Raw genomic sequence first — 22,620 nt, forward strand, 5'->3', positions numbered from 1 at the left:
AATACATAAAGTACAATGAAGTAAAAAAATGTTAAAACCTTTTAGAAGGAAAGCTTGACTCCTTATCTTTTGCATTCTCTGAGGATATCAACAATGTCTTCCACACAGCAGTTTTTGCCATTTCATCCGAAATGTTTATCACAGATGGGTCATCTCTAGGCAAGAATAAAAATAAATACACAATAAAACAATGAGCAATCAGTCTTTGTTACTTATAAACTATAAAAGTCCTTGAAAATTGATAGTGATGACAGTAAGCACAATGTAAGTTAAGAAATTATGTTTAACTTAAAAAATCCTGAACAATGACTTAAATATTCTCTTAAATCTTAAAACACCTTCGCACTTTTTAGTATTTTCTTCCTCCAACAGCAGTTAATCACAGTAATGTCAATAAAATACGTTGTGTAACTTCCAACTAACAGAGAAAAATGAAGAACTGTGAAATTAAATATTGCCCAACATATCTCAGCATGCCAGTGGCATAGATGGATTAAACAAGAATCCTAAGAGCTCCTATAACAGTTCACAAAGTACTTATGCTCTGAAACTCCATCTGCTTTTAAAACAATTTTAAAAGCAATCAAAAATCTTGACTGCTCCAAATACATATTTATACACTTAAGAATAATAGTCTCTTAAATGTTTAGAGGGCCTACTTGTCTTGACTTATATATATATGGACATTCAGTAAGCCCTCAGTAAACTTGTTTGCATAGTGTTTTGGGGAACCACTTTATTAACCGGTATCTTGACTTCTTTTTAGCTGTAGGACTGTGACCCTGACAGTAGAGAAAGTCAGGTACTATCCAGGCAACTCTATCAAAAGAAACTACAGATCAATATAGATCACACCTCAAAATAAATTAAGCTAACCATTGCTAATATAAAGTAGAACACAAAGGTATGGACAAAAGAAGAAAGAAACAGACCATTTAGGGTGGTGTGATGCATCAAAAGTAAGAAATAGACTGGGATTTTTCAGAGACACAGACTGCTATTTGCCTTAGGAGACATTAGGGTAACTTTGTGTTAAAATATTACAGAGAAAGCCACTCTGAGATCGTGTTTCTATAAACTGTCATTAATGCAGAGGTTACTATCGCCAGATATTTCAAATCTTTATTAAGAGCTTTCTGAAAACTGAAAACGAGAGTAAGTCCTTATGGGCTGGCCATGTGTATTATTACTAGCTATAACATGGGTGCTCGTGGTTTTTAAGTTGTGTCAACCCCGCATTATGCTTTATCTACCCTGGACAGCTCTTGATTCATTTATTATCTCAAATGGATAGGGTCTTAATTAGAATGTTTTATAATGTAATACTGTAAGAACCTAGCTTTTCTGGGGTGTGTTCAAAACCTTTCCTGGCTCCCTGCTAGCATCAGAGTGAATGGTTTGACCTCCTCTACATCTTCTTTCCCTGCCATGCATGTCAGAAAGCTCGTTATGAATGGCCTGATCCTGCAGTCCTGTCCAAGGGAAAACTTCACCCAATGTGGTATTTTCTTAGGGACCATGAGATCATGTGGAAAGACTAGAAAAGGGTTGAGATCGTTGAATGCTGCAGTATATGGTTCAGTTCACCCAACTGTACTCTACTACCAAACACCCTAACATTTAGTAAGCATTAAGAATAAATATTGTGGCATGTTTATTTGATTTGTTTAATTGTAACTCACCTAAAAGAGGAAAGGTATATTTTACCTGTAATGTCCTTCCAGTGGTAACTGAACAGTTCCTTCCTCTTCCATTGCTAGCATACTTTGCTCTTCCTAAAAGGAAAAAATTTAGATATGAGACACGATACGATGCTGTGAAATTTATGTACTTTAATCCTCTTTCCGTTTTTCTTTAAGTATTTATTTGAACTTCTTAAAATAACATACTTTTCAACTTTCTTAATGTACATACTTGACATTTAAAACCTCTTCTATTTTAAAGTATGTGTCTTCACCTAATGTTATTTTCCACTGCCAAACAGAGGAGACACTTTTGTAACAAGAAAGAGAAAACTTAGCAACACTAAGTGAGCAACAGTATGGCAAATTTTAAATACCATGCATAACAGGATATATGCATTGTAATGCTAACATGCAAAAAAACAGGCAAGTCAAAATTAAGGCTGCACACACAGTTTTAATACTGATGAAGTTTTATTGCAGTGAAAGGTAGTGAAACAAGACACCAAAATCAGTTTTCATATGAAGGGAGGAAACTTCTCTGAGTAACAGGAAATTAAGACCCCTCTACCAACAATCCTTTTGTGAAATAATTACAAATTTAGAAAATCTGTCTTAGGAGGAGAACAAAGCAACACCCCTCAAACACCACGTCCTGACTGCAAGAATACAGGAAAAGAGTCTGTCTCTCTGACATCAGCACAAAGCTCCACGGGAGGATTCTCAAGGTTCACACCTCTGTTAGGTCAGGAAAACCACAGCCAAGAGCCTTCACATGAATGTAATGGTCAAATCCTGCCCTAAACTTGCACTGTGTATGTGTATGTACGCACTATGAGCATAACAAGACGCCCAGAGACCTCCACATCTTTTTTTCCCTTTATAGGGCTTTGTAACAGTTTACCCTGGTGCCTGTCTGAAAGTGTGAGTAGGCTCTCCCAAAAAGAGAGCTTACCATTTCCTGGCAGACCACCCGAAACCCCACATGCATCACACACACTGAAAAGTTGGTATTAGCTGGAAGAGCCAGTCATCCAAAATAGTAGAATTTAAGTCCTCTATGCACAGATTATTTTTCCCTTCTATGTTTTACTACTACAGCTATTTTATAAATCACAACGTTCTTTTTCTCCAAATGGGAGAAGCCGCTTTGTTCATTCCTAGCTTGAAAAGACTTAATTGGTTAACATCAAAGTGGCTTCCAAAGGAGGTCTGTGAGGAGAAGGCATGTATAATTTCCACTATAAATCTAAAGCCTTGAAAAAACATGGCCTAAAAATACAAAAACAACTTAAGTGATGAAATGAGGATCCAATCAAATAAGTTTCAGATCTTGTCAACTATATTTCTGAATATTCTTGTGGGTAGAATACTTCTATTTTTAAAAGCCGTGTGATAGCAACTCTCCAATTAATTCCTTAGGCTACATGTCAGAAGTTTTATTACTAGTTAATTTTGTCATTTCCAGGCTTCACAGCTTCCTAAGTTTTTGACAGTTGAACAGTTTTAATAATAGCTCCAAATATTTAGAAATGCCAAAATATGTAAAAATAACCTCTCAAAATAGACAGTGAATGAAATAAAGTAACACCAGTATATTTTCCCAGGTTTGTTTTCTGATGCCATCCTATCAAGCATGGGAAGAAAAGTGACATATAACCAAAACGTAAGGATAACAAGGAATTAGTTCCAGTAACTAGAGCCACAAGAAAAGAGCTACTACCTAGGTTACTTCTGGTTACTCTGAATTGTGATGACAACAGATACTGTGATGAAACAACTCTCTTCAATTCAAGGGGGAACACAATGACTCACATATTTTAATTGCAGATGGTAGTTTTACAGGCACATACTAAATAGTAAATAGTCATCATGATGTTTATCACCTTGGTAAAACGTTTACCCCAAAACGTACTCTATGAAACTAGAAAGTTTAATGTGTCAAGAAAAGCAAAGTTATTGTTCTCCAGCTTAAAGATAAGGCAGTGAATTATCAAAGGTCACAGAAGAATCCTAGAGGCAGAGAAATCTAGTTTTCATAGTTACTTGTTCAAATTATTAGTTCATGTCCTATTTCTGCAAATAGACTTACCAGTGGGAAGCTTTACACACACCAATTCACTAGTCTTGGATCATATCTCAGGGTATCCCTAAGGATAAATTGCTGATCTAGCCATTCACATTGTCTAGTTTTTGTGGTATCATTGTACCACCAAAAGATTAAGCCTCACAGGTCTTTAGGGAAACTTAGAGGTCATGTGCACAACTGTCCCCAGAGCAGTCCCACCTAGAAGTGACCACAGCCTGCCAACACCACATGCCATTATCTACACCTTCAATTCCCACTGCCACCTCAGCCTCACACCATGCTACCATTTAAAAGTGCTGATGCAGAATACACGACTCCCATTTAAAATAGCCTAGCACCAACGTATTCTACCTACTGCTCCTGCACTTAGTGATTGGACCCTCATTTATTTGGGCCCAATACTGATGTTCCCTAACCGTTGACACTGAACAGGTGGCTGATAACCAGGGACAAAGGATGAAGACCTCCATCCTTTGCAAATAAAGTTACTTAGTATTCCCACAGTTTCATGAGATATTCAAACAAGCTGCACAAAGCAGCAACTAGATGAAAATACTATCAAACTGATGAAAAACTGGTTAGAAGACTACAGTCAGAAAAATCAGTGTTTCACTGTCAAAACACAGGAAATTTCTCAGTAGAAATGTGTAAGAATCTGTCCTGTATCAAGTTTATAAGAAATGATTTTAAATGCATATTCTTTGAAAGAAGACAAGGAGTACAGATCTGAAACAGTCAGCAGTGCCTCAGGCATCTGAGGACTTTCCTACAAGTTCATCCCTGCACTTCATCTGAGCAGATCTCAGACGCAATCCCCAGGAACACTGTAGATACTATCTTATATGATAGTATGGTAGCATAAGAATCTACACCTGATTAGACCTATTCTAATTAGATTTGCAACCTTAAAAGGACTTCTGTAAAATAGCACAATATTACACTTTGGATAACATTAACAAGTCTGCCTGCTGCATGGAATATGCCTTATTTACAGAATTTTCCCTAAATTTCTTTTTAATGAAGGAGAAACACCAAAAAAAACCCTGAAACCATGACTCACCTCTTTCTCAGCATCTTCCAGTTTCTTTTTCTTGCTCTCAGGCATCAAATCATCTAACCAGCTGAGCTCCCGCTTAGTAAAAAAGAAATCCATGAGTTTTCTGACAAACACCAAAGCTAGGACCTGTAAAGATATTAATTCAAACTATTAAGAAATTAAGCAAGTAAAACTGACAAATATGCTTGTAGAGAAATACTTTCAAAAGTGACCATAGTTTACAGGTAGAATTTCACCCTTTAATTTGGACAGGCCAACAGCTGGTCGTCCTTTGTTCAGAGGAAGTCTGACTTGAAATATTTAACAATCACTGAGGTCAGAGATACTTCTTGTTTTGAATTAGTGAGATAATCAGAGAGATCTATTAATCAGCAGAACAGATTTTTATTGCAAGCAAGACACAGAACTATCAGTAAAGTTCCTCAGTGCAATGAACAACGTCCTTAATGGGTGAATGTTCCTTTTGTAAAAGGATTAAGCACTACAGCTTGAATAAAAACATCTTTTTTTTTTCCAAGAGAATTCTCCCTAAGAGAATACACACTTGGGCTATCCCCACACATAAACAGAGTGCAACCCAGACTCAAACAAGAGGTGATGTGTAAAATGTCTCCTTAATACAGCATGAACTGTTCTTGAACACTGAGTGGAAGCAATTTTGTAATTATCTGCCCACAATTAATGTTTTTCTTCAATAATAAATATCCACAAGTAAAATAAAAGTCATTTTTAGAAGAATTAAAAGACATTTCATACCATCATAGGAAAGACAATGGCAGCTCTTGAAACCTTTATAATCCACAGAAGCACAAGACAACTCAGCTGAATTATGGTGAAGAGATGGACCTTTCTAAGAGGAACATGCCTCAGATAAATAAAATCTGGCTGGTGCTTTGCAGGCATCCAGAACAACTTTATCCTGTCAAAAAGCTGAAAGATAAAGTTTTTAAAGTTTGCATCTAAATGAGCTGTAGGATCACCTATGCTGACATTCACACACTGACTGAATATCCTTCATTTCTGGCTCACACTAAAGGCAAAAACTGTGCGGAAGTTTAGGAGCACATGAGTCATGAATCTATACTAGTCCAAAATATATAGTAGTAAAGGACTCATCTTCTTTCCAGCTGAGCCGAAAGAGTAACAATTTAGTCAGTCATACTTCTTAAGTTCCTTTCAATTTTAATACACATTTGCTTCCTTACATATTTCTATGTGCTTAGATACTGGATTCCACTGCATAGTCATATGCCAAGAAACATCCTGCTCATAACTATATAATATGTTATACATAAAGAAAACAGTTACTTTAAAATAATACCGCTAAGATTTCAAGTCAAGAATTCTTAAAGTTAGGCAAAGCCAGACTTCAGAGTAGACATGAATCAATTATGATTCAAACTGAATGGAAGCTCATTGATCCTGCTGGGCAAACCCACTATTACACCATCTTTCTAATACATTCTAAACTTTGTATTTTCAACAACTAAGCTCTGTTTTCTTTAGCACACAAAAAGCTGATCATGGAGGGATCTCTTCAGTCTTCTAGCTCCTGTGTGTACTTCAGCAGACACTTTATCCCAGGCTGTTCCCTGTTATACTTTGTTCATAAAACCAGGAACAAAACAAAAATACCCAAACAAACCAACCAACCAAAGGAATGCCAGACAGCCGACTGTCATGCTGTTAGGAATGTACATGAGAGGTTATTGTTTTTCAGACCTATTTGGTTCCGCACTGATCCAAGATTTCGTGTCACGTGCTATGGCACAGTGAAGATAGTAATGCACCATTTCTCCTTGCATGGATGAGCTATGCTATATTCAAACAGCCTTCAGGAATTTCAGGCTTCAGGAATTTTTACTGAGCATGTGCAAAATGCGTTTTTTTAAAGGCAGATAATTTGGCCAGATTTGAGCAGATTTCTTTTTCACAGAAATGGCAAAAAGCACATCCTCCCACAAAATACATCTTATCAAATCTCCACTCCTTGTCCCAGCTTGGGGGAGAGAGGAAGGAAGGGGGATGCTATCACTTTTCCAAGTAAAGGCAGCCAGATTTTAGCATGCCTTAAAACGACTCCTCAATGGAGTACTTTCTCATACCCTTGTTCTGAGAAACAGCTGAACCACATTAAGCTTAAATTATCTAAACCTTAGTAAAAACCAAACTACACTCCTTAGAATATCAACCCAAACGGCAAGAGCTAGGAAAAGTTATAAAAAAAGTCCCTGAACAGAATAACACTAACCAAAAACTAAGAGATGTTCCCAGCTTTGCCTATAAATAATAGGTAAAAAAAGGCAAGACATTTTTAACTCTCAGCAAAGAATTTAAATATAATGAAAGAAACAATCATTTTGTTTGCTCTTTGTATTTGACAGCCTCTTGTACAGTACAATTCATGTTTCCATCATGTGATTGTTCTTTCTCCATTGTCTTGGAAAATGTACACTTCCTCAACTTTCAACAAAAACACAATTGAAAATTTGAGTGTGTCAGGCTAAAAGATTTGACAACCATGCCATTTAACACTGCAGTCATCCAGGAGAAATGGTACACAGGACACCATGACCAAACCTGACCTGAATGCTGGAGTACCTGGTTTTGGTCAGGGACTCCTTAAGGCCACTGCAGGAATGCTGCCCTTCCACTAGACTTGTCCTTCATCCCTGAAGCCAGAAATTAAGTATCACAGAACTTGCAAGAGTTCCACTTACCATGGAACTTGCAACAGTTCCATTTTCCTGCCCATGGCCTTTATTTGCACAGGAAATACCTTCAAAATGTTAGCTGTGTTAGTTTGAGGGCAACTCAGCCAAAAGCCTCCTAAAGGCAAAGTTCAAGATCAAGTGTACCACTACAAAGACACCACCCTGGAAACTGAAAAGGCAGCAGGCAAGAGTGAACAGGGAGGCAGGGGAGAGGTAAGAGCCCCTGATAGTTATCAGTTTTTAGGCTCAGCCAAATACCCTTGATAACAAAGGAGAACAGAAAAATCAGCACCTAAGAAATAAAAAATTGGAGCACATTGCCTAAAGGGAATACTCTATTTAGAGAGAATCCATTTTCTTTTTTAAGTGAGCCACTTTCAAGAATTTAAGGTTGGCAATATTCCTTTAAGAGAATACCCAAAAGACAATAAAATAATGCAATAACTACACATTTTATAGAAAGCATCATCAGTAACACACTCTTCATAAATCCATTTTACCTGAATTCCCTTTAGAGATGAAGCACCCATGTAAAGAAATACTCCATAAAGTACCGGCATAGGAATAAACTGCACAAACAAGCAGAGAAAAGGAAGAGCATATTAAATACCATTTATCAATTTGAAATGCTTCTAGAAAGACATTCTAAACAGTTGAAATTCAAAGTGCCATATGCCTGCATTAATCAGACAAGTTGTAAATTCAGAGTCACTCAATTACAAATTAATAATGTTTCTCAGAATAAAGCAAAAGAAGAATCTGGCTCTATAGTTTTGTTTTCCCTTCATAGCCAATTATTACAAAATACTTTATTCACTATTAGAAAAATTAACAGAACTCTGGGTAAAAAATAAAGGGTTTGATAGATAAATTCCTTACTTAAAAGACTGCTCAGGAGAGTATCTGAATAAAAAGTAAAACTATAATCCTCAGAAAAATCTTCAAGACATACACAAAATACTTCATACTGCTAAAAGAAATGTTCTGTACTGTAAGCATTTAAATATGGGTAAATTACTTAAGGAATGGTTTTGTAAAAGGCTGTTTTAAATGTTGAGCCTCCTAGTGCAGAGTGTGTAGGTAAAGGAATATTTCCACAGATAAGTATCTGTTTTAAATACTAAATACATCAAATGCATGTTTCATGTGTTTTCAAAGTGAAGATTTATGATATACTTAGTAAAATACTACTGAGAAGTACAAGTTCTAAGGGCTTATTGCCTTCACTGTGACAGCATGCAAGGCTAAAGTCTGGCCTTACTGAAGCCAGTGGCCAGATAATTCTTAAAAAACAGTATTATGAATATAGCTGCCATTACATAGACATATAAGTAGACACCCAGTTTCAGGACACTGGTGAGCTGTGTTGTGTATGCAGGCAGCATGAGCAGATTTCCATGTTCGTTTCCAAGAAAGGAGCCACAAAACTTCTCTTGCAACTGTGAAAATATTTTTAAATTATCTAGAAATCACAAAATGTTTTTAAATTTTCTAAATAAATTTACTTCTTGGTACAATTTAGGCAAAACCATTTCATGATAATTTGCCATGGGCCCAAAGTATAAAAAAAGGGCGAATCTCTATATAGTGCAGGTCAATGGCAGAATTCCTTTTGACTTCAGTCAGGCCAGATTTTCATTATAAGGTTTTTGTTTTAAGAATGTTAGATGACCCTGACCATTTTATTATGCAAAATTATAATTCACTTTAGATTATCATTGTGTAACATGCACTTGTGAGTTACATGCCTGGAGAGGACACTCATTAAAGAATACAGTAATGCCAGTGAAATGTTCAGTGCAGTGCAGTATTCTTTAGCTTTTCCTTACTTCCCCAAATTACCTTCAGGATACTTGTCAAAAAGACAGATGAGCCCATAAGGATAAAAATCATGAGCCCTGTGACTCTTTGCTCACGGATTCCAAGAAATTTTGGCTGCTCCCCTGGAGCAGAGCACTCTGATTCCAGTTTTAAGCTATTCACATGGGAAATAGAGAGGACAGTAGCTGCAACAAACCACGGCAATCCCATAATAGAGCACACTCCAAGCATGACTGCCACCATGAGTAGGTCGAGATGGTATCCACAGCCTTTCTGTTAAGAAAAGTAATGACAACAAGAAGATATAAAATGGTATCTGAATAGAGGAGAACACTCCTCGCTGGCATTCCTAATGAACAGTTAGAGACAATTAAAAGATTTGTGACTTGTAGCAAAAAATAGCTTTACGTGTTATCCAGGTTGGGGCAGTAGTGATGGCAAACTGGTTATCTAAGGGGAATTACTGCTAGCTCACAAGAAATGCTTTATGTTATTAGACTCATTCCAGTTACAAGTTAAGGGCATATATTATAACTCCACTTTACAATGGGTACCAAATACCTTTCCTGCGTATAAAAGAGATACTAGGAAGACAATGGAAAAGATATATATTTTCTGTTTTAACTCAATCTCTTTTGTGGATAACAGTAAGCAGAACATTCAGCCACACTGCCAACTTGTCACTGCACTAATCTTAATAGAAACTCCATCCCTCATCACACAGGAGCTCAAAACAATATGTATTTTGATTCTTTTCTACACAAAAATTCTTTAGTTAATGTTTGCAAAGTCAGTTTATTCTATAAAGAGCCATAAAACCACATAAATTCTTTTAAAGTTTTTATACATGGTAAGCACATGTATAGCACTTGTATAGCATGGTAAGCACATGTATAGCACATGTATAGCATGGTAAGCACTAATGCACTTTCATCTTCTCTAAGAGCAGATAGCTATAAATTAAAAGAAATTAAACTATAATTAAGCTATACATTAAACAACAAATTAATATTCATCCTCAGGCACTGTTTTACTAGTTTCTCTATTCAATACTTACAAGTTGTATCAAACGTTCACATGAGAAGTCAGCACAAAACCTTTGGGTTTGGATCATCTCTGTAGTAGTCAAATACTCTATAAATTTACCAACAGGATGATGTTGCTTTGCTTTTATAGTAGGGGATAAAACCCTTTGGTAAAATCTTAAGATACATTTATAAACCTGCAAGTACAACCTGCGCTTGAAAATGACCAATGATATGCATCAAGCCTGGTTGTACAGATACCTGTTACCATAGCTGAGAGGGATATTTCTTTTCAATTTTAGGAAGCATCCAGGACCCACACAGCTGCAAGCAGGCACTCAAGCTATCTTCCTTTAAAAAGTCAGGTAGGCAGTTATCTCCACCAAATTTCACAATATGGCAACAAATCCAGTGTCATGGTCTGATGAAACAGTGATGTTCATGCAAACAATGTGAGCATGTTGAACCATAATTCTGCCTGTAAACCCATGCAAATGCCTTTTGACATAAAAAAAGTAACTAAACTAAACTTGGAAGGGTTTGCTACAGAGACTGCCAAAAGCTGAAATGTGCACTATTCAGAATTTGCTATGGGAAGTATAAAAAAAGAGGGGAAAACGAGTTGGAAGCAAACAAATCATTTCTTTCTGAAGACAACTTTTACTTCTAAAATGGGAAGCGTCTGGGTTTATGAAAATGTAAGCCACATATCAAAATGAAAATGCCATCTTATTTGCTTACATTACTTAAAAAGGGGAATTCATGTAAAGAAAACGAAAAGAATCAACTCCAGCAACCTTCCCTCACTCCCGAAAGTGCTTTTGAGTCTTATCTCCATGACACATCCTGACAAACTCTGTGATGTGTCAAACACAGATATTAGTTACATGCACAATGCACTCAAAGAAAGAGTTTAATTCTAAATCCTAACAGAGACACCTTTTTTTACCTTCTGACACATTTATGAGGAATGTATCTGCTAATGCATACAGAATCCGAGAGCATTTCCTCACATTCATACATGATCTGAGGAACCTGACATATGGGAAGAAAAGGAAGCATAGCAACAGGTGATGCTACACCAGACCCCAGCAAAACTAAAACGCAGCAAGACAAGGGGGCAGCCAGGAGGACCATCTGACTCCCAGATGCCAGTGCTGAAAAAACGCATTCCAAAGCTTGGCAGCAAATTCCTGCATCTGTCAAGTTAACCACATGCAATGCTATGGATTGACATGAAGAGCCAGGCTGACAAAGAGGGCAAAAAAAGAACATATCAAATGTCACAATCATCCAAGAAGAGGCAGTGCAAAGTGAAGGTTGCAAATGCATTTGCTTAAAGCAACTTGGGATTGGATTGCTCCTTATTAAAAGTATGTCAAAAAAAGCCTAAGCTCACTGCATATACATGTACAGAAACCTGCTGCTAGATTTTGCCCAACAGTTTTTCAGAGGGGTGATGTCCCTTTTTCTCTCTCCATCTGTAGGCAACTAAAGTGTTAGAGAACAGAGCAGGAAGTTGTCCTATGCTTTAAGAACCCATTGTGCCTCTAAAGCTCACTTTTATTATTCTCCCTTTTTTAACATAGGAAGGGCATAGAAGAAATTGGACTGGTAGAAACACAGAGAAGGACAAAGAGAGGAGAGAAGATAATTTTATATCACAACATAACCCCTGAATAGTTTTTCAAAATACAATCCAGTGGAACAAGTCAATACCTGAAAAGGCAATTAATATTATGGCACATAAGGAAATTATTAACTTCCAGATTCTTTCAATCTAGGTGAACGGGTATCATACTCTATTAAAGCATAAAGGATAGCACTTTCTTGATTGAGAATCTCTGTTCTAAATTACATTCATAGGGACTTCTGTAAGGCAGCAAATCACTGACACAGGGCACAGGTACTACATGCACCAACAGAGAAAAAGCACAATTTAAAAAGGTACTATATAGCATAAATAAACCAGCATATTCAAGTAGATGAAGGCACATTACATAACCTGGAGCAGAAAGCAACAGCAAAAATACAACTTTTGACTGAATACCTTCAGTTTGTGTTCTTTTCTATTGATAATGACAGCTGTGATCTGCTGGTCCATAAAGATAAGGATAGTGCAAAGTAGGGCTGGAATTACAGCAGCTATCACTGTCCACCAAGGATTAGGCCCCAAAGGAGTAATAAACCAGCCACGATCATCTCTGGTGGGCTATAAAAACAGTCATGCATGACCAGTCAGAACTCTCAGAATTATTTGCATTCAAACTTCACAAGAATACACACAAGAACATTATTAGGATATGACTTCCTTTAAAATCGATCTATGTAAGAGCACAGAAAAATGCTAAACTTTCTATGATACCAAACAAAGAAGTTATACAATAAAGTCAAAACAGATTTGGTTGGTTTTGACACAATAAGCCCAGAATTTGGAAGGAGATCTAGAACATTACAGCAGTTTACAATTTGGGTAATTTGAGCCATGTTGGTCCTCACATAGAAGACACCAAGAAGCACGAAAGGGCCTGATGGGAGACACTCACTTACGTGGGCCTCTAAACAGAAAGGTTGTGTAGTACTTGGTGAACATGAAAAATTCAGAATAGTATCACTACTCCCTGATGATAAAAAAAAACTAATAAACCCACTATAGCCCAGTACTTTGTCAACATAACAATTCTTTTATCGTTTATCAATTACCTTAAAAGCATTCGGAACTTGAAGTTTTGGTGATGGAATCCCAATGGCATAGTCAATTAAAACCATGGACAAAATAGTCAGAAAAACAGCAAAATCGCTGACAACAGATCGTACCTATGGTTATTGAGAGAAACAGCAATTTTAACTAAAACATTCATATGTGATTTAGGATTTCTTTTTCTTCATTACCTTAAGCTATTTTGTGCTTACAGCTAAAACCATGCTTATTCTGATACAATTTCTAACAGTAAAAGATGTGGTGTGCACTTCACCAGCAGTTAACTGAATTTGCAATGCATATGGAATTAATGCTTACACACGACTAACAACAACTTTGGAATCCAAAAAAATGGCACACACCTTTGTTGGGAAGTATCGGCTAGTTTTGAACTGCTTCAGTGTGGATGACAGCGTTACTGTAGAAAAGAATAAGATGACAGACCAGAAGAGGACATCTGGAACATAAGGGCCATGATGTCCACAGGCTCGTCCAACAAACTCTCCATGAAACTTTTTACATTCCTATCAGAGAGAGCAAAGTAGTATTGTTCTGAAAAACACCCATGCTTACACTGATAGTTTCTTTCCTATTACACACCTAAATTGCAGGCAGATTTTATTACTAGGAATATTATTTTAGATATTTATTGTTTTAAAAATTAAAACTCCTAATGCTTGTATCTACTCTGCATGGAAAACTCTCAAACCCTCAAAAGAATCTCTTTTTTAACCAGTATTAAATGATGAACTCACTAAGACATATCATAATGTCATTAAAAACCAAATATAAGAATGTAAAACCAGATTTATTTCAGACACACAAATTTATTTGCTGATTGCAAGGACAGATTTGCACTTCTACAATTCTTTCTAAAAAAGGAAAGCAAAGCTCAAAAGCTACCAAGAGGGAGGCTGTTCTTGGTGCATTCTCAAGAACTGATTTTTAGTTTTAACTTCACAGGCCAAGCAATTAAAGAAAAAGGTTTTTAGAATGTACAGTATTAGGCTACAAGACGACCAATCCATTTAATACCACACGGGGGCAGCACATTCCACAAATTATCGTTTTCTTTAAAAGCAGCATTCTGGTAAATGCAGCAAAACCCAAAATGTGTAAGATTCATTCTATCCAATATGCTATCAAATACACAGGTACAGTAGAGAACATGCCTACAAAAACTCCAATACCATCCTTAGTTGTCTAAAGTCATACCTGCTCCAAGTTAACAAGCAGAAGAATTAAGAGTGGCTCTAAAAATGTGAGCTACAAGCTCTGGATTTGCAATCCTTCCCAAATCCTTCCATACCTATTATTAAGCAAAAAGAAATGCAGCAGCCAGAACTAGAGATTCCAGGCAGCAATCTCCTGCCAGATAAGGATCTTTTAGTGACAAATAAACTAGGTCATTGGCTCATCATACTCATGTCACAATACTGTGGCTTGACATGTTATGAGAAACCTGGGCTTTGAACAAAGGCTGGCTTGAAAACAACAGTTAATAGATTTGATGACTGTGAAACAAAGGAGTGCAAAACTTTTTATACTGGTATAGCAATAAACCTGGGATAAACATGATGCACTTCTGATTGATGAAATAAAGGTTTCAGGTGGGGAAACATTTTTCAGGAAATCCAGAAGAAATTCTCAAGATTCTGGGACATCAAATAGAAAACTTGTCCTGGCCTGAGCTAGACCCTGATGCTGGCACAGCACAGAAATGAGAGGATTTTGCAACCATCGGTATAAAGACTGCCCGCACTCATTTTGTCCTACAGAGGGAAAAAAAACCTGTTGATGCTACTGTTCTTTTTAAGAGAGAGTGCCAATCTGTATCTTCAAAAGCTTGAAACTTAAATCTGACACAAGAGGAAGAAATGAGTAGTAAAAAAGACAATGGGGGAAAACTGACCAAATATTTACAGACAAGTAGGTCTAATCTTTAACTACAATTCTCCAGAACAGGAGAATTGAAGTTTCCTGATGATGCTTACAAGAAATAAATACACGAAAGTGCGAAAAATTTCAGTTCTTTCTTTAACAACCATAGGGACTCATGGGAAAAGCTAGTCAGTTATACTGCTACACGTGTAAACTGAAGTTTCAGTAATAAGCTTTTACAGAAGTTTTACAGGGTTTTATATAATGCAGCCGGTCTTTTACATTTATAGTTAAAACAAAATCTGTTATTTTAGATTTCCTCAGATGCAAATGTACTCTGAAAAACACTGTCAGAGATCTGAGAAAGTGAGAGGAGGAGTCTGCCCCTGCACAGATGCTCTTAGAGTGTGCTGCAATTTTGAGAATATTCATTCTGGACTGCTGGAATCTCTCAGGCCAGCAGTTCTCAACTTCCTCTCTGCTGTTGCCACACCAACAGAGTTGAGGAGCAGTCCTTGCTATCAACACAGGGCAGCCACGGAAGGCTCCTCTTGCTTAACTCCCAATTGGAGGACACCAGTTCTGCATTCCTACCTTTGCAAGAAAAAAAAAAAAAGCACGTGATGGAGATAGTCCACCGGACTGGCTTTAAGTGTTTCATTTGGTTATGCCTACAATGAGGTTAATACAGATATATTTTTGCAAGAAGACTTCAATTTGGTGTCTTTTGCACTCAATTCCCTTTGGCTGTGTAATGAAATAATGTATCTGTGAGGGAAAGAATCAATGCAGTATTTTAATCAAGTTGCATATATTGCTTTAAGGAAGGCAAACCTGAAGTAATAAATCTTTTAAACCTAGAATGCACCATTTTGAAACAGGCTGCATATCCATGCAAGCCCCCCAAACTGTCTGTAGCTTGGCTATTCCCCACAAAAAAAAAAACATGACACAACTGACACAGCTAACACTTAAGGTCTATTTAAGAGATAAATTTGTTCACTTAACAGAAATCGTGACAAAATTTCTTCTCCTACTCTCCTTTATAGCCCATCCCACTGTAAGAATGTTTTAGAGGAAGTAAATGCATCTGAATATTTCTACTCAAAGGGGCTTTGGTTTTGTCATCTGGCAGAATTTAGGACAAATCTATTGTCATTTGACATGTTTAGACTTCACCCTAGTCAAACTCTTGTGCTAGTGTGTCAAGAAGTTTCCAAAGCAGGGCACAAAATGCACAATACTTGCTCTAATGTGTACCATCAAGGGCTGCAAAATGGTGACAATGAGGTCAAGCTACAAACTGTTAATCTTTGTTTAATTAAATATATTTTATGTTTCAATTGAACAAATATGATCAGAAAAAGTTTGGTTTTTTTTTCAATATATTTGCTGCTGTAGGAGAGACAAAATTATTTATGCTTATGCCTTTAATTATTAAGTCTCAATATTTCACTTACTGACACAGTTAGGTTCCCCCATGGCACATCAGATGCAGATATATTGTAGTCCTGCCAGTATCGTAAGGTTTTATTGCTAGGATGTTCTGGTTCCACACAATTGCATCTGAAAAGACAAAGTAATATTTTTTCCTTAGTAATAAAAAAAATCTATCAGCTCTTAATCCAAATTATCAACTTTATGACATATTGAAATTGTGCTCTGCTTTGCCAGGTAATTTTAGTTCAAAAGAATTCAGGAAACGCATGCTTTGAAGCAGTTTGTAGCTCAGTAGCTGTGCTATTACTAGAGTATAATTTGCCGTGAGGTGCATATGCATATATAGTACGTAACGTGACATATTTAAACCACTGTCCACAGCAAGTTTTTCTACATATTTTCCTCCTGTTCTATTGACACCTCCAGGCACAGTTTGTAATACTGAGAAAGTGCCAGTCCTGTTCCACCCCCTTATACCTAACACTCCTCTACTACATGGGATATATTTCTCAAAGGCAAACTGTCCGTATCCTCTTTCTCTTTAGCAGAGCACCTTTGCATGCAAAACTGTCAAACTGCCCAGTCAACCATCTCTGCAAGATCACCAGCACCAAAGGTGCTGTGAACTTCTGTGTCCATTGTTTTTTCTTCCCCCACAGCTTTTCATTCTATATTGCGTATTTTAGCACACACAACGTGATGAGGCAGCGTGGGAGGACAATACTGCAAATAGGCAATCTGAAATCAAAATTAAGTCTTTAAAGCCTCTGAAGCAACTGTGGGAAGTTTTTTGCTTAACAAAGCCTTTAAAATATGCAGGATACTCAATAGGTTCCAACATGTCAAGTGTGTTTTGCAGTTCTCTTTAATACCACTTTAAAAATTTATAGTACTATCTATCCTGCCAGCATTTTAATGTGCTTATGATAGCTGTAAATAAACTCTGTACTCTGATAAACTCTTCAGGAATAGCTGGGGACAGGACAACATCTGACTATGAAGCGGAGATCCAGTAAGCATGTATTTGCATTCCAGTTCTAGAAGGCTATCAGTTTATTCACTTACCCGTGCCATCTATTTTCTACATGGCTGTTTATATTTCCACAAAAGGACAATTCTCATCTGATTTGTAGTATTTTTGATGTAAGGAATTCTACCATCTACATTATGAGTACAGAATAGTGCCACTGTATTTTGATTACAATACTATACATGTGACAACAGCTGCATTTATTATATACATAGAGAGAGATGCAGGTTGTCTTTGTGCAGCTCCTTGCTTTTGTTTCAAATGCAGCTATTTACAAAAGAAAGAAAAAACCCTTACAGCCCATCAGCAAAAGCAATTAAAAAAATAAACTAAAATGAAGCAACAGCATTCACAGAAACAGCGGGCCTGAGCCAAAAGTCCTTAAAGAGGACTGATCTTTCAAACGTATTTAATGTTTTGGATCAGGCCCCAGGTGCAGAACGGATGTGTGTTCAATGCATAGTTTAAAATATTACAGAATGGGTCAAATGAAGCACGTCACAACCAGTGAGCTACAGTTAACGTAATAAAGTCAACAGTATGTCTATGTCATTGCAAGGGAGTATTTGATGTTCATGCAACAATACAGAGGTGGCTGTTTCAGGTTACTACTGTTTCCTGTGAGCACAGGAGCTCCCTGCCCCCTGATGTCCATCGCTGATCGCAGACTGGCCAGATGCTAGGCGATGGCCCACTGGGGTTTGATTACAGTAGGCCAAGGTGACGTGGGCTGTTCAATCACAGTCACTTTCTCACTAGAAGGGAAGACTGTGCATGTCACCAAGACTACATGGTACAGCTACACTTACTGCAAATTGCAAAGCTACATTTAAATGTTAAAGGAGTCAAATTTTCTATTACCTTAGTCAGAAACCTGACAATTGAAGCTATAGCTTAATACAGCTCAAGTAATTTACCTGCAAATGAGATCATCACCCTGTTTATTTCTGTATCAATACCACTTTCCTCCTTCACAGCATTCCAGTCTAGACTTTAACAAATTTCGCAGGCTTACCAATGGCAGATTGCTCATCAGCAATAAGTGACTTGTGCAAACTCCAATCATGCAAGCCAAAATCACCCACACCCAAGCACAGAATTAGGCCCTAACTGTAAAAATCAGATCCTGCCTTCTACTGAGAAGATAATTCAAACAATGACCTCAGTGGTTTTAAACATATACACAAAAATATATATATATAAAAATTACATAGTTTTCAATATTATGCATCCTTTGGCAATACTGACCTTTTGATGTGAGATAGCACCATGGTATAACTGTCTTCTAGCATCACACTAAACGTTTAACTTTACAGAAAAGTGAGATAGTAAGAAATTCCCTATCAAGCCCAAAACCAGCACAATTGGAGGTACCATATGGTGCCAGAACGTAAAAGATTATCTACCAAAATGTGACATTTCATAACAGATGTAACTGCTTTAATGATGGCTATTTCCCAACACAACTGACCTGTAAGGAGAAACTAACATTAGTGAAATAAACTTTCTACTTTAATCTTTTAAAACTTTGATTCTCTTTCATTGTCATTTTTTACTCTGAGAGGTCAGCTCTCAGGAGAAAAGGTAAGCTAGGCTGAACTGTTAACCACTAACACATCTTTCTACTTACTTGACAAAATATTACTCAGAAGGCTGGAAAGAAAAAAACAGATTGCCTCTTGGAGGTTCAAATGCTCTTAAGTTCTTGTAAAGTTGTTTAAAAGTGCCGAGCACTTGCCCTCTACAAGATACATGTGGAGTTTATGCTATTATCAATGAGTAAATATATACCTGTAAGTATATTTTCTAAGCAACAAATTCAGCTCCAAATACAGTACCAACTATTCTAGAGTGAAAAAAAGTCTCTGCTGCCAATCTCGCAATACACTCATTTTATCACACTGATGACAGAACAATTCTTTTTGCATCTTTACATTCTTGGCTGCTGTAAGACATTCTGATCTCCTGCGAGCAATTCAGATATCTGAACATGGGCACCTACATACCCCATGGTATCTGTGACATCTATGATCAGCTGGCACATATGTGAAAGAGTCTATGGTGATTCACGCTTTTGCTTTCAAGCAGATGAAGGCTGAAATGTAAAATGGCACTAGTTACCCAGACACAGGTCACTCTCTACTGCATTTTAAATGTCCATATTCTGTAACCAGGCAGAAATCAGTGGAGCTTGATTTCTTCTAGGGTGTTTAAATATCTAATACAGCCTATTACAAAGTAACTTATATATCTGAGGTATGAACCAATTCACACAAGACATACTTCAGGAAACTGCAGGAGAAATGCCACAAGATCAGAACTGACAAAAGGAGAAAGTAAGAAAAATAATGGCCTGAACCTGATAGCTAGAAAAGTAACTACAGCAAGGAGTCTTTATTGCCATTACATCTTCCAAGATGCTCAAGAAGTCTCTGGCAAATCAAGATGGGGTACAAAGGTAGATTAGAAATAATACACTTCAGGACTGGCTGACAATCTGGTACTATATAGAGTCTGTACCACTCTCCCTTTTACAGGAGGATGATGACTGGAGCTAAATCTTCAGCACCAATCCAACTGTAACAATGTAGGCAGTACAGGTCACTGATGGCACACCCCTTCCCTTCTTAGTCCTTTCGACCTCCCCAAGTTTTTCCTAGCTCTTTTTGCTTTTGTTTCGTAAGTCTTAATTTGATAAATTTCATTAACTTGAGGCAGCTATCGTAACTTCAGTGTGCACCATCTCCTACAACTTGTCCTGTTTTCAAAGAACAGAGCTAGGATCTGACAAGAACAACTTTGGGACATCTCACACAACCAGCAGTGTTCTTTGTTCTGCAAAAGGAATAGATATTGCTGTCCTTAATGGCACTAAAAAGACGGTATGATCCTTCTTTCTATGGACAATCACAGAATCGTAGAATCAACTAGGTTGGAGAAGACCTTTAAGATCACCAAGTCCAACCATTAAATGGGAAAGGGAATATGGGTTAGTAAAATAGGAACCTTTTAGATGTAAAGCCAGTGAGTATTTCCCTCCTCCTTCATAGATTAGCAATAAAAGATAAACATCACTGTTGCACAGCTAGTCAGGTGAAAGGTTCTGCAATAAAAACACTTTCAACCTGACTGCAACTTTCTGTTTACTATAAAAGAAGAAACTTATTCCCTATACCTATTTGTTCAACTGAATTTAATCTGAGTCTGCTGGGGGAATCCCTCAGATTTCCACATCTTACTCCTAGTTCTTCAGGCATGTTCTTCGCCATTTTCTCTCTTCAACCTGTCACGTGCACTCTCCTCCCCATACAGACCTTAAACATGCAGCATGGTGCTAGTCCATTCTGCTGCCATTACAGCCAGTGAAAGAGTTTTGAACAAGAACCTTGTACATTGTTTTTGTGAGTAAATAAAACACACATAAATGGCGCAGCTTCTCCAAAAGCCTCATGGCCATTCATCCTTAGGCTCTTGCTATTTTTCAATGTGCTGTTTTCAAGACCAGAAGGCACTTACTATTGATGATTTTTATTCAATTCATAAGGCACTGCTTTGGAGCTCCTATTTTTCCAGCATGTACATACTTCAAGCCACACCTATTTATACTAACTAAGGATCAGATCTATAAAAGATGCAACTGCAGCTTCTTCATCATTAGCCAACATACCATTTAGCCTCCCTAGAAGAGCAAAATCTCTTTCTGGCTTACTTAAGGTAGAGAATGAGATTTGCTCAATATGAATATCTATCTTATTAAAAAAAAAAAAAAAACAATAGGCAAGTATGACAAATAAGGTACAAAACGTGCTTGTTTAAACAATGTCTTGCTGAATACCAAAGCACATATTTGTCACTATGTGTGCCAAAGGACACAGGGTATGCTCTACAAGTGTTCTATGCACTGATTACATAACAGACAGAATAATAAGATGGTATGAAATGGAAGGCAGCATCACTAATTTTGTTTTAAGGTATAAGAATATATGCATAAGTATTCTTATAACTGCCTTTATAGGGTTGAAGGAAAGTACATCAATAGCAGAATGCTATGCATGCTTCAACTGTCTCCAAATACATCATCTTCATGTGAATTATGGACACTCACAGAGTCCTTCTATTTGTCCAACTACTGCTATGGAAAGGAAACAACGATATCACTGAGGATGACTTTTCTCTGTTATCCCTTACCTACAAAAAAAACAAACAAAAAAAAAAAAACAAAAAAAACACCCAAACCTGTATATCCCTAGCATTAAATTTACCATATTCCTTCTCATGTCAGAATTCATAGCGACAATCAAAGTCTCAGTGGAGAAGAGACTGGAAGCAAAATAATTAATACTGATGGGAAATGGACTTGTCAGTTAAATTCTATTCTCAGTATCAAAAAACCCTTTCAAAGTACAGCTGTCATGGCAAGACAAGATTTTTTCTTCATTTATTCATGAGATCTGCCATCCTGAATTAGACCACTGAGTCATTAAGTAGCCCATTTCTGACAATCACGAACATCAGAAGGCTCCATGTACACTATTCTCTGAAGTTGGAAGTATATATAGTTTTGTTAGTGAAGTTCAGGAGGAAGACAGAAAATTCTGTAAAAGTACCTAGACAATGAACTCAGAAGCACAACAATTTCACACATAGAGATAAATCTGAGGGGGTGAAACTCATGTTAGAGTGAGGAAACCTCAAAGAGTCAGATTTCTTTGGATAGCACATCAGAAGGAGACTGCTGTTCTGTCAAGGGGAAAGTTCAGAAAACAGATTTTTAATCACACTGGAGCTCTGTTAACCTTGACTTTCACTCATAAATGTTGGCCTTTATTAGCTACCTGGTGCAGTATGCAGTCCGTGCATTCTTAGCAGTACTATGATACGTAACTAACATACACAGACGTTGATGTGCAGAACAGTGTAACTGTGTGATACTGACAATCCATGTAAAACCTTTCACTGAGAAACAGTTCTAGGATGTTGCTTCACCATGTTTCCAAAGTTCAAAGATTCATAACCCAAGGAGAAGAGATTTAGTACAATGCTGGTTCAGAAATAATATAAGGGAACGGAAAAGGAAAATCTATACTCATATTTGAGTTCAAAGAAATCCTTACAGGAACTGGAATTCAATTACATGCCTGGTATCCTAATGAGAAATTCTGTGCTTATCATCACCAACT

At 37.1% G+C, this 22,620-nt stretch overlaps 1 protein-coding gene across 8 annotated transcripts in view; it reads right to left on the reverse strand.

Annotated features, from left to right (window-relative positions):
• SLC4A10 (solute carrier family 4 member 10) overlaps positions 1-22,620 on the reverse strand; it is a 151,148-nt gene that overhangs the window by 6,641 nt on the left and 121,887 nt on the right. For all 8 annotated transcript variants that reach the window (XR_009963294.1, XR_009963295.1, XM_062611058.1 and 5 more), the window contains 10 exons: positions 16,431-16,536; positions 13,452-13,613; positions 13,092-13,205; positions 12,439-12,600; positions 9,385-9,636; positions 8,043-8,111; positions 5,585-5,758; positions 4,832-4,954; positions 1,708-1,775; positions 39-155 (listed from right to left, as the gene is read on the reverse strand). Coding sequence is in view for 6 of the 8 variants with exons in the window: in XM_062611058.1 (XP_062467042.1) it covers positions 39-155; positions 1,708-1,775; positions 4,832-4,954; positions 5,585-5,758; positions 8,043-8,111; positions 9,385-9,636; positions 12,439-12,600; positions 13,092-13,205; positions 13,452-13,613; positions 16,431-16,536 (1,347 nt within the window). In the remaining 2 variants the exon portion in view is untranslated. The remainder of the gene's footprint in view (positions 1-38; positions 156-1,707; positions 1,776-4,831; positions 4,955-5,584; positions 5,759-8,042; positions 8,112-9,384; positions 9,637-12,438; positions 12,601-13,091; positions 13,206-13,451; positions 13,614-16,430; positions 16,537-22,620) is intronic.

Source organism: Pezoporus occidentalis, unplaced genomic scaffold (genome assembly GCF_034315485.1).
Source record: "Pezoporus occidentalis ecotype Australia unplaced genomic scaffold, CSIRO_AGI_Poc_V1 ctg150, whole genome shotgun sequence".
Classification (NCBI taxonomy): Eukaryota; Metazoa; Chordata; class Aves; order Psittaciformes; family Psittacidae; genus Pezoporus; species Pezoporus occidentalis.